Raw genomic sequence first — 12,500 nt, forward strand, 5'->3', positions numbered from 1 at the left:
GATATATAAACAATAGACATACTGTATGTATGTGTATATACAAATATATAATAAGTATTCATGAGCATATACAAAATAGTTACACTTTATTTTATTTTATACTTTATTTTTCAAAATATTTTCCAGATGTTATTTCATTATATTTTATCGACAAGTGTTCCTTTCATTCCTCTGTGGTGGAGACCAGCTTTGTGTCAAACAGCTTGGTGACCTCAGGTCCGAGGGCTCCGTTCCAACACTAGTCATGCATCCTTCCCCTGTTGCATCCCAGATACCCAATCACTGATGAGATGTCAAGCGTCTGTATGAACTGTATATGCTTCGTACATCCATTGTATCATGTCACATTTGTGATCCAGCAATCGGGTTAAGATGCATGTTGAAAGTAGTTGATTGTGCCTGAGATATCCCCCCAACAACCAGTTCATTCTCTGAACTGCTTCTATCTCTTCAGTGGTTTGATTCCATGACCTCACCTCCTGTAATCTCCAGAGCAGTGGATTCTTCGTTTCGAACCCCAGGACGTCCCTGCAGAGGCTGTGAGATGGAGACCTGCAGAGGCCTCATGCTGTAGCCTATTCTGTTCCAGTTGCCAAGCGTTTTTTTTGTTGTTTTTGTTTTCCATGACTGTTGCCAACAGCTCTCTACTGCCAAACACCGACCATACCATGTGCCTGAGGAGGATGAGGAGGAGGGAGAGACTGTCATGGCTTCATCCAGGAGGCTGCGAGTGTCTCGTCGAGCCTGCAGTGTCCAGTCTGTGTGTGTGTGTGTGTGTGTGTGTGTGTGTGTGTGTGTGTGAGAGAGAGAGAGAGATGGAGAGTACATTGATGTTTTGTGCATGCTTTCTGTGTTTAGGGGCATAGAAGTGATTGTGCGTGTGTGTGTGTGTGTGTGTGTGTGTGTTTATATTTTCAGAGATTACTGACTGCAACATTTTATTGCCTTGCGTTGTAGTCCACAGCATTCCAGTACAGTATGCGTGTGTGTGTTTGTGTGTCACTTTGTAGCCAAGTCTTTGTGCAGTATCAGCCTATATAGTGTTATTCTACTCTATCTGTTACAGTACTCTTATACAGTATACTATAGTGTTATTGATGACTGTGCCAGCAGACCACTGCGTTCTGATGTCTCACCTGTAGAGCAGGAGACTGATTCTGTCATATCCAAACTGTTGCAGTGGCCACGATGTTGTAGCCTAACCCCCCCCCCCCCCACCCCACTGGAATCTCATGCCTCCAGAGAAGCAGAGAGGTGTAGTGTCAAAAAGTGTTGCCCCTGACAAGGTGGGGCCCATTTGAGTTGCCATGCCCCGTGCGCAAAACTTTGTGAACGTTTCTCCATCGTTTTCGGACCCCTCTCTTCTACACACTTGCACACACACACGCTGATACCATCTTTATTGTGCTGTTGTTGCCATAGCAACCCGTAAAGTGGACTTGGCGAATGTAAACAAGCCCGTGGGTGTGGGTAGCTGGTCACCAGTGAGGTCGGCGTAACACTGGTCTCGCTTGGCCAAACCTTATCTCCGCATTTTGTTTTGCTCTGTGCCAGCGCTGGAGAAAGTTCTGTCTGCAACCCATTATCATTCTGAGATAGGAAAAAGATAAACCAATCACAATCATCTTGGGCCACGTTAAGCTTGTTTTTTTGTTTTGATTTTCCAAAGGAGCCCTTGCAAAATGGTGTCGGGGGATTGGATCCAACAATGGTGTCAGGGGATCCAATGAGGGGGTGCCAGTGAGATGCTTCTCAAAAACGTACATCCTGTGAGTCAGACTGGGGTAGCCCAGGAGGCAGATGAGGCCTGCCAGCGACCTGTGACTGGACCGGACTCTTGCACAGAACCCTTTTCACGTTCCTAAATGCCTCCTGTGCTTCCACCGCGGCCTGGCGTGCCTTGGTGAGGTCTGTAACGGAAGAGGCTATGATGGAGGGATGAACCTACGATAGTAGCATGCTAGGCCTGCGGAAGCTTTTGCTTGGGTCTTTGTAGTAGGACGTGGTGTGTTCGGTTTATGTTCTTGTGGTTTCGCGTTGCCTCTACCAATGGTGAACTCGAGGTAACCAGCTGCCTGTGGGCCCAACTTGCACTTTTTGGGTTTGGTGAAGAGACCGGCATTCCACAAGGACCATCATGGACCCGGGAAGGGGGACGGGCATCGAACTGAACGTACGGAAATCGTTACAGAGCCACATGGCCCTGTCAGGTTTTGGTACTAGGACACTAGGACTGCACCACTCCAGATGGGACTCTTCTGTTATGCCCGTTTGGAGCACCGTCTCCACTTCCTCTTTGATGGGCTGCTTCCTGGCCTCTGGTATTCGGTGCGGTCTCTGCCTTCTTCCTTGGAGCCTCGTGGGGAACCCCTGGGAGAGCACAACCTGGTTCTGGTCCACCAGGTTCTTTCCATTCGTGTCGCTGTGGTGCTGTGAGCTCTGGTCCAAATAAGATGACCCCTCTAGGAGATTCGTGCGGTACTGTGGGAGAGAGAATAGCATCCAGAGCCTCCCTTTCGTGCCAATGCTTCAGCAGGTTCACATGGTAGATCTGTGTTGGTGGCATTCACCTCTCGTATTGCAAACATTAAATATGGCAACAACTGTTCCCAACTGCGACCATCTTCGTCTGGCACCTTGCGTAACGTCGTTTTCAGAGTCTTGTTAAACCTTTCGGCTAGCCTGTTAGTCTGAGGAATGGTACACAGAGGTCCTGCGTGGTCTGACCCTCATCAACATGGACCTTTTATCACCTGGGGCATGAAAGGGCTGCCCTGGTCTGTCAGCACCTCAGTAGGTGTTCCCACCCGGCTGCAGAAGGAGAACCACTCTGGCTATAGTCCAAAGGCCTAGGCATCCCGTGTAGTCTCTTGTATAGTCCACCAGGATCTGGTAGCACTGTCCAACTCTACACATTGATCAGCTGTTTGTGGGTTGTTGAGACTCACCACCTTCTTCGTCTCGTAATTCTCTCGAGCGCCTCAGCATTTCCCAGCTCCTCTGGTTGAAGCCGCCCGGCGGCGAGCCAGATCTGGTTGAACATCTGCTCCTGTGGAGAAATCCCGCAACGGAAACCCCAGCCATGGAACTTGTGGGCCTGTTGTTTGGTGGTGTGTCCACATCTTTCTTTTTACAACTTTATAGTCGGTGGCCTGGGTTTGGTCCACGTCCCAGTAGGACTTTTGAGCAAGCCCAATGAGGAAAGCGGCAATCAGCTGGGCCCACATTTCCTCTGGCCACCCCTCCCGGGTTTTCTCAAAGGCCTATAAATAGGCCTCAGAGTCATCTTCCATTATAATTTTTGGCAGATATCTTCCCACCACTGTAGCTGTAGTCCTGGGAGAGGGATCTGTTAGTGGTTCACTGACCTCTGGGGAAGAGGCGCTCTGCAAGTTTCTGGATCTCCTGAGTGTAGGAGCACATTGATTTGTCGTTCGGCCTCGAACGTTAATCTCCAAGCCCCGGGCCTTTTGGTTAACCAAGAATACGGCCAATTGTTGAAGTAAAATGTCCATTCCACCCCCTAAAGTTTGCACGTTCTTCTCCCTGGCTGCAAGGCAGTTGTGCCCACATTCTCCACCAGTGTGACAAGCTGGTGGGTGTGTGTAGCTGGTCACCAGAGGTAGGGGTGACACAGCAGGGTAGATATGGGTTGCAGGGAAGGCCTTCCAACGGCCTGTGGGTTTGATTGTGACTTCACGTTTTCCTTAACACTCCAGCAAACTCAAAACAAAGGCGGACACTAAAACTATGGAAACTGGGCGAATTCCAAATCACGCATTCAATTGATTCACACCCTGAATTGAAAATGGCATCGAGTCCCGACCCTTGGAGAGGGGTTTGCTGGCATTTCGGCTTCCATTGCTTGATTTTCCGTACTTGAAACCAGTGCCACTGAGTGTTCTGGTTTGGGATTAGAGAGGAGACAGACTGAGAGCTGAGGATCATGGGTGTATTAATCTAGGTCAGGATCTGTCAAACAATCGTAAACCTGTCCTCTCTCCGGGGAGGCCCGGGTTGCCATGGGAACAGCGCACAGTTATCTGGGCCTCTGATAGTATTACACATACAGGATCGGAGGAGTGCTCTCGAGAGCGAGGAGGGGGTTGGACAGAAGATTTCAATATTCTGTGTACAGTGAATGTATTGTAATGTGTCATGTCGTCGAGTGCTTTTAAATTATATTTTCGTATGTTACGTGGAGAACACCATTTCCTGTTTTGTATGGAGGCATATACAAGGTTGTGTGGAGGGTGACTTGTATACCATGCCAAACTGTCTTTCTATATAAGAAGCTGCTTCAGAAATGTAAACACCATTACATTTAAGAAAACAAATAAAGAAAAAGCTCAGTCTGTATATTTGGATGGCTCTTTATTCTATAAAAGTTAAAGTGTGTTGGTGCTGGAGGAGGATACCTTCAACCTTGGACATCAAAAAATACTGGCAATTGGATCAATTTGACAAGCATTCTTTATTCATAAAGATCTTTTAAATGCACACCATAAAGATCTTTTAAATGCACACATTCAATCCAACACACACACACACACACATACATACATTCTCACATAAACGGGGTGTATTGAAACGTATACAGTACACACACATTCAGTTTGGGGTTATGAGTGCAAATATTTAGTCTTGATTACAGCACGGTGTGGTCACATTGAAATGACAGTAACTTATCTGACTGACAGTGGGTTGAGTACTCGCACAGAAGAGAGACTCGATGAAGACACACACATTCTGGCACGAGACTGACATGGAGCTACACACAGAGGGAAAAGACAACCTTCTTTGTCATGTCAACTTTACATTCTGGACAATAATTGAGTATATTATGGAATTGTCCATAGCAGTGGTTTTCTGTTTGCAATATATTTTTCAAATACCTATCCTCCAATCAACTGCAGAGAACTCCCAAGAGAGGGTTCAGAGTATCCAGTGATCGAAGACCAGGAAGTGCACACCAGTAAGTAAAACACCACCGGTCCATAATTCTGTCATTACTAAAACATGAGGGAATATACTGAGAAAAGTAGGGAGGGAGTCACGACTAAAATTCACATATTTCTTCATAAGTTATACATCTCTCATATATACAATACATTCAGAATAAAGCCTTTTTTAGTGCAGATACAAACTAAAACATAGTGCCGTTTCCTTTTTTAAAAAGTCTAATGTCTGCTCGCTATAGAGTTGGACTCTTTTTTTTTTTTTATACAGTTGAATGGCCTGGATGTTACCAAAACCTTCCCACCCACCCCACATCCACCGACCATAGAACAGTGACTACACCATCTTTGACCTTTGACCCTTTCCATTGCTTATATCTGTATTTCCCCTGTCGGTCAACTGTATACCTGTGGGGCTCACAGAAAAAAACTGGAACAGAAACATAAACAAGCAAACAACAGCGTTGACTGACTGACTGACTGATTGACTGACTGACTGGTATTCACAGGTGAAACCTATACTGATACTGAACACATGCAGTGGTTATGAACGCTATGCCAGAAGCGGAAAGATGACATAACCGTGAGACGAAGAACCAAGGAGCTCGAGACCCAAGAGCTCGGTCTGAAAACTAGCCCCTCCCTGCCCCATGGGAGAGGTCAGATGAGCATTTGTTCACTATATTGTTAACATCTCTCTGGTACGTTCCTAAGCCCCAACACGTCCTTTATAGTCTTGAAGACTGCAAGAAGGGTTGATTGTTGGAAGGGGGTTTTAGAATTACTTTCAGAACCGAAATATAACAACCCCTAACGCTCCAAAATCCTCGCTGAATAACACGTTTATACATTCCAATTCCCACTCCAACCACCTCCCCCCCCCCCCCCCCAACATCGTCCCCCCCCCCCAAACAGCCCCGCCCCCCCAACCTCGTCCACCCCCAACCCGGCTCCCCCGGACCCCGCCTGCCTCCCCTCTCCTGCCTCCCCTCTCTTGCCTCCCCTCTACTCGATGTTGTCGAAGTTGAGCACGTGGCCGTCGAAGTGTGTGAGGACGTGCCTCTCGAAGAGCTGCTGCTGGCAGTCCAGGGGGAACTGCTCGGAGCAGACGGGACACACCTTCCAGTGGCTCTCCACGTGCTGCTCGAAGCTGCGCTGCTGGAAGTGGGGCGGGAAGATCACCTCACACAGCGGGCAGCGCTTGTGGACGTCTCCGCTGGGGGGCGGGGGGTGGGGGGCGGGGGGCGAGAAAACGTGTTGTCAGGTAGAGGTTGAAACTGTGTTAAAACATCGACATTTTGGACGTACAGTGTGTGTGTGTGTGTGTGTGTGTGTCTGTGTGTGTGTGTGTGTGTGTGTGTGTGTGTCTCTGTGTGTGTGCTACCTGGGGTCGAAACAGAAGCTGCTCCTATCATTGCGCCGGCCGGACTTATGATTGCAGGCTGGTTGTTCCCCGTCACCCACCTACAACAACACAACAAAGACACACACGCACACACACACACACACACACACACACCTTGAGATTACTAGTATGTGCGCACACACACACACACACACACACACACACACACACACACACACCTCTACAGTAAAAGTCACGGCTGTCTGAACACTGATGGTTCCCCCCAAAGGTTAATAGCCCTTTAATGCTGATGAGAGGAGGGAGAGAGGAAAGGGTCATGGTACCAGTGTATCAGTAAAGAGCACAGTGTGTGTGTGTGTGTGTGTGTGTGTGTGTGTGTGTGTGTGGTACATCCTCTCCTAATTAGATGCAGTTGACCCTGGAAACTGATCTAGGTCCGCTGGGCAGTTCTCCCCCTCAGTGGTTATGGTGAGGATGAGGGAGGGGTGAGCTGATCCTGGATCTGTCCCTTGGAGCTAGCGCTCCTTAATTAGCTTCCTCCAGTACTCCACCCTGTCAATCTCTCTCTCTAACGAGCCGAGAGGAGGTGACGCTAATTAGAATTTTATGTAAACGAGCCCTACTCCATCTACAGTGAGTGGAGAGGATTTTTTTTGCTAGAGGACTAGACTGTGTGTGCGTTATCCGTGTGTGTGCGTATAACTAGAGGTGAATCTGTGTGTTTGTGTGTGTGTGTTATTTATATTTATACATTTACACGGCTTGTGTGAATACTCGATTGTGACTGGCCAAGACGCATTCGAGAGGCATACATTATTTCTCCACAACGCCCGGTATATACGCCATCAAGCATGTTCTAAATCAATGCGCAGTTCAAGATACAACTGACACTAATAGCCTATTCCTGTTGTCTCTATTATTATTATAGGCATACTATTTCTACTAGGCCTACTACTACTGCTGCTGTTGCTGCTGCTAATAACAACAACAATTAGCCTACTAATAAAATGAGACTGCTTCCTGGGTCTAGACGAGTGATAACGTCATAACGTTAGATTTGGGTGGAGAGGGACTATAAAAGTTACTGGTTGCTATGGAAATTGTATAGCTCTAACCATGAATTATCAACTGTTCAAAGCTAATATGAGCAATAGATGTATTTTGTTCTCAGAATTATGTTTTCTGTTGAAAGGCCGTTGTATAAGCGGGATAATGAATTCGGGGCGGGTCTTTGTGCTGTTTAAATTACCTTTGCGGAGGTAAACGCCTCGGGGAATTCACGACCTCCGCGTCGGTCATTTAAACAGCATTAAACAGCACAAAGACCCGCCCGTCGTTCATTATCCCTTACGTACGTGTGTGTGTCTGATTATTACCTCTGCCCCTGCAACGCGTTTCGGTTATGTGTGTGTGTGTTTGTTTGTTTATTTGTTTGTTAGCAGGATTACGTAAAAGCTACCAGACCGATGTACACGAAACTCGGTGGAGGGGTGTAGTATGGTCCAACGTAGAACCCATTAGATTTTTGGAGTGGATCCGAATCACAGGACGGGTCCACGGGCCGCCATTCACCTCCATTCATTTTTGGGACCGGGATTACGCAAAAACTACCAGACGGATTTTCATGGAACTCGGTGGAGGGGTGCATCATGGGCCACCTGATAACCCATTAAATCTGGGAGTGGATCCGAATCACAGGCCGAGTCCACGAATGAAAACAAAACTTAGAACGAAGCCAGCTCCCTGTGTGAAGGCGCTAGAGACACAGGGTTTGGACTGGGGTGTGCGGGGGGGGGAGGGAGGAAGGGAGGGAGGAAGGGAGGAAGGGGGGGAGGGCCCGGAGTGCACCACACCGCCCCACGCCAGCTGTGACCCAAGGTGGGCGCCACAGAGCCGCCCGAACATGGCCACCCATTCACCTCCAGTCATTTTTTGGGACTTAGGGGAACTCTTGACTTGGGCTCAGGAGCAAAAAATTCCCCCCATTCATTGTCAATTGGGGGTATTGAAATGGCCATATCTCAACGTGGGAAGGTCACAGAGACATGCGGGTTCGGACTTGCATAAAGCTCTCGATCTAACGAATGCAGCAATGCCAAACATGTCCTGCTTGAATGCACGTGCGCACAGAGCCACACAACACATTCATGGGCGGAGGTCTGTGCTCTCCGAGCACCATTTCTAGTTATGTCATGTTTTCCAGATGTTGTTGTTGTTGTTGTTGGTATGTGTGCAGGGTTCCCACACCTTCTGCAACATCAAATTCAAGGACTTTCAAGGCCCAAACCCTCAAATTCAAGGACCCAATACAGCATAATTTGAGACGTGGATCAAGATGCAAATGTTTATAATAAGTACTAGCCGCTCACAGACAACTATTAAAAAGAGAGGCTTGAATAAAGTCAGGGTGGGACTGTGATGTAACAGCATTGTCAGTCATGTTATTTAATTACATCGTAGTTACGTATTTTAGCAGCAGTGACAGCAAGGTTGCCGTACAGTCTCCTTGAGGTCGGTTATTTTGCGACTATATAGGTACATATAGTCTGTGCTAGTAGGGAGGTTCTTCATCGGGTCATATGCATGTCTTTATGTTCTGTGCTAGTAGGGAGGTTCTTCATCGGTTCATATGCATGTCTTTATGTTCTGTGCTAGTAGGGAGGTTCTTCATCGGTTCATATGCATGTCTTTATGTTCTGTGCTAGTAGGGAGGTTCTCCATCGGGTCATATGCATGTCTTTATGTTCTGTGCTAGTAGGGAGGTTCTTCATCGGTTCATATGCATGTCTTTATGTTCTGTGCTAGTAGGGAGGTTCTTCATCGGTTCATATGCATGTCTTTATGTACTGTGCTAGTAGGGAGGTTCTTCATCGGTTCATATGCATGTCTTTACGTACTGTGCTAGTAGGGAGGTTCTTCATCGGTTCATATGCATGTCTTTATGTACTGTGCTAGTAGAGGCTCTTCATCGGGTCATATGTATGTCTTTATGTTCTGTGCTAGTAGGGAGGTTCTTCATCGGTTCATATGCATGTCTTTATGTACTGTGCTAGTAGAGAGGTTCTTCATCGGGTCATATGCATGTCTTTATGTACCGTGCTAGTAGGGAGGTTCTTCATCGGGTCATATGCATGTCTTTATGTACCGTGCTAGTAGGGAGGTTCTTCATCGGGTCATATGCATGTCCAGTGAATCTTTGAGCAGCCATTCTTTGTTGATGTCTTTATCAAGCCACGCATCCTGGAATTTGCATTTTCCCGGCGTAGCTGGAGGTTCGCTTAGCTACTTACTAGCCTACATCTTGTTTGCCGCCAGAAACATTTGACCGCACTTTTTTGGGGCAGGTGGCGCGACTCTCAGATGGCGGGAGACATGCAGACAGTGTAATTTACTAATATTACGTTTAAAAAAAAAAAATCTAACATATTCTTGCACAAAATATATATATTCAAACTGTGACTCATGTCTATTTGTCTATTTTCAAGCACTTTCAAGGCCTTGATTATTTTTCTCTCAAATTCACAAACTTTCACGGATTTCAAGGCCCTGTGGGAGCCCTGTGTGTGTGTGTGTGTGTGTGTGTGTGTGTGTGTGTGTGTCTCACGTTGCGTGGCTCCTCAGGCGGGTGTTCCAGGCCGTCGGGGGGGCTCATACTGCGAGAGGGCTGGATGCAGACCACGCCTCCGTCCCAGGTGGCCCCAGGGGCCGTGGCGGGGGGCGCGCAGGGAGAGGCGCAGGGAGGGGCCTCGGGGGGAGGGCGGGGCATCTGCTCGGGAGACAGGGCGCCATCGGCTCTGTCTGGAAGGAGGAGTCACGAAAAACAAAGTTACCGTCATAGAGCTACTCTGAAAACGAAATGAAAGCTGCACTTGTATGAGAGTTGCAGGCGTACAGAGAATGTAATGGAGGAAAAAGAAAGACGGAGAGAGAAAGAAAGACACCAGGAGAGGGAGGGAGGGAGAGACAGAGAGAGAGAGAGAGAGAGAGAGAGAGGGAGGGAGAGAGAGAGAGAGAGGGAGAGAGAGAGAGAGAGAGAGAGAGAGAGGGAGAGAGAGAGAGAGAGGGAGGGAGAGAGAGAGAGAGAGGGAGATGGAGAGGGGGAGAGAGAGAGAGAGAGAGAGAGGGAGGGAGGGAGAGACAGAGAGAGAGAGAGAGAGAGAGAGAGAGAGAGAGAGGGAGGGAGAGAGAGAGAGAGAGGGCGATGGAGAGGGGGAGAGAGAGAGAGAGAGGGAGATGGAGAGGGGGAGAGAGAGAGAGAGAGCAGGGTGCACCTCGTGTGTTGTCGGTGGAGTAGGGGTTTCCGTACTGCAGCTCTGCGGGTCTCTGGGGTACTAGCGGGGGCGGGGAGGGGTCCTGCGGGTACGGGAGTGGGTAGCGCAGCACCACAGGCTGTTTGACCTCCGACCCCTCGGCCTCACGCTCCCTCTGTCTGTCCAGACACTGCTGCAGCTCCTGGGACGCAACAACGGCAAATGAGAGCAAGACCAGCAGTACGATGATGGACTCCTCCAAAACAAGCTCACATTTTGCCACAGAGGGGCGAAAGAAATGGGAAAATGGAGCTCACAGACACGCTTGGTAGAAATGTCTCTCTCACATTCCTCTCGTTCTGGGAAATAGGTTTCTCTTCATATGGCCTTAAGCGATTCTACCCCGAAGCAAGTGAACTAGTTATCTATTCATTACTGTAATGGATGTTAAACTCTATTTCTCTCCTCCTCCTCCCCTCCTCCTCCTCTCCTCCCTCCTCTCTCTATTTCCTCGGAGGCCTTTTCTCCTGATGAGTTCATTAGTGTGGTCGTATCCCAGTTACACATCCAGGCGCGGGGTGAAACAGACACGATGGGTGGCATTTGCACCAGATAATGGTCGAGTACGGTGGGAGTAAAAAGCAGGGATGGGTGTTAAATTAGGTTCCATCTATCTGGAGAATGGGAGAAAGGGGGATTCATTCAGAGAAATGAAAGTGGATTGGTGCTTGCTTGAGTGTTCAGTAGATTTACATCTCAGGTCTGATGTTATAACAGCTCTGTGCATGTTTATAACTTAGATCTGATGGTATAACAGCTGTGTGCATGTTTATAACCTAGATCTGATGTTATAACAGCTGTGTGCATGTTTATAACCAAGATCTGATGTTGTAACAGCTGTGTGCATGTTTACAACCTAGGTCTGATGTTATAACGGCTGTATGAGTGTTTATAACCTAGGTCTGATGTTATAACAGATCTATGAATATTTATAACCTAGGTCCGATGTTATAACAGCTGTATGAACGTGTATAGCCTAGGTTCAATGTTAGAACGACTGTATGAGTGTTCGTACCCCAGGTCTGATGTTATAAAGGCTGTATGAACGTTTATAACCTAGGTCTGATGTTATAACGGCTGTATGAGTGTTCGTACCCCAGGTCTGATGTTATAAAGGCTGTATGAACGTTTATAACCTAGCCGTGTTATAACGGCTGTATGAGTGTCCGTACCTCCTGTAGCTTCTCCTTCTCTCTCAGGGCTTGAGCCAGACGGTGTTTGAGCTCCGTCACCTCGCTGGCTCGCTCCGCCATGTGGATCTGCGGCAGGAGGACAGACGTTAGAGGAGACACGGCGCTCCGCAGCGCTTCACGGAGGCTGAACACACAACACTAGATGTCATCTACCGGATGAGTAAAAAGAAGTTGGCTGGGCGCTTCCCTCTCAGCGTCTGCTGCTACTCCCCCCACCACCACCACCCTCCACCCCCATGAAATCGTTCCCTCGCCTCTCCCTTCTCTGTCTCCCTCTCCACCAGTCCGCCTCCCTCTTTCTCTGTCTCCCTGTCCCATCCACTCTCTCCTTCAGGGGAAACTGAGTTACGACACGGCTCCAAGGTTAAGTTCAGGTGAAAGGGGCTGCAATAATGCACTTCTCTCTGTCTGTCTCTCTCTCATTCCTTCCCTCCTCTCTCTCTCTCTCTCCCTCCCTCCTTCCCAGGGCCTGTGGTGTAAACAGCTATAAAGCATGGCCGTGCAGGGCAGGCAGACTGAGGAGGTCTCCGTCGGTCGCCGTACCATTAGGGAGCTCCTATTTATCTCTGACTGGAGACACTATCAAAGGAGAGAGGGCCTTATTTACGGCGCCGATAAACACACACTCACTCACCGAGATCAAACGCAAACGCGCGCACTCACGCGAGTGCGG

The 12,500-nt window shown here is 48.3% G+C and overlaps 1 protein-coding gene across 1 annotated transcript in view; it reads right to left on the bottom strand.

The window, feature by feature from the left end:
* Positions 1-5,963: 5,963 nt before the first annotated feature.
* The window catches only part of tax1bp1a (Tax1 (human T-cell leukemia virus type I) binding protein 1a), a gene marked incomplete at both ends in the record, with an annotated part of 23,101 nt that continues 16,564 nt past the window's right edge, over positions 5,964-12,500 (bottom strand). The window contains 5 exons of the mRNA XM_084455501.1: positions 5,964-6,174; positions 6,343-6,422; positions 9,929-10,122; positions 10,596-10,776; positions 11,807-11,893. Coding sequence (XP_084311627.1) covers positions 5,964-6,174; positions 6,343-6,422; positions 9,929-10,122; positions 10,596-10,776; positions 11,807-11,893 — 753 coding nt within the window. The remainder of the gene's footprint in view (positions 6,175-6,342; positions 6,423-9,928; positions 10,123-10,595; positions 10,777-11,806; positions 11,894-12,500) is intronic.

This window comes from Borostomias antarcticus (assembly GCF_949987555.1).
Source record: "Borostomias antarcticus genome assembly, chromosome: 21".
Taxonomy (NCBI): domain Eukaryota; kingdom Metazoa; phylum Chordata; class Actinopteri; order Stomiiformes; family Stomiidae; genus Borostomias; species Borostomias antarcticus.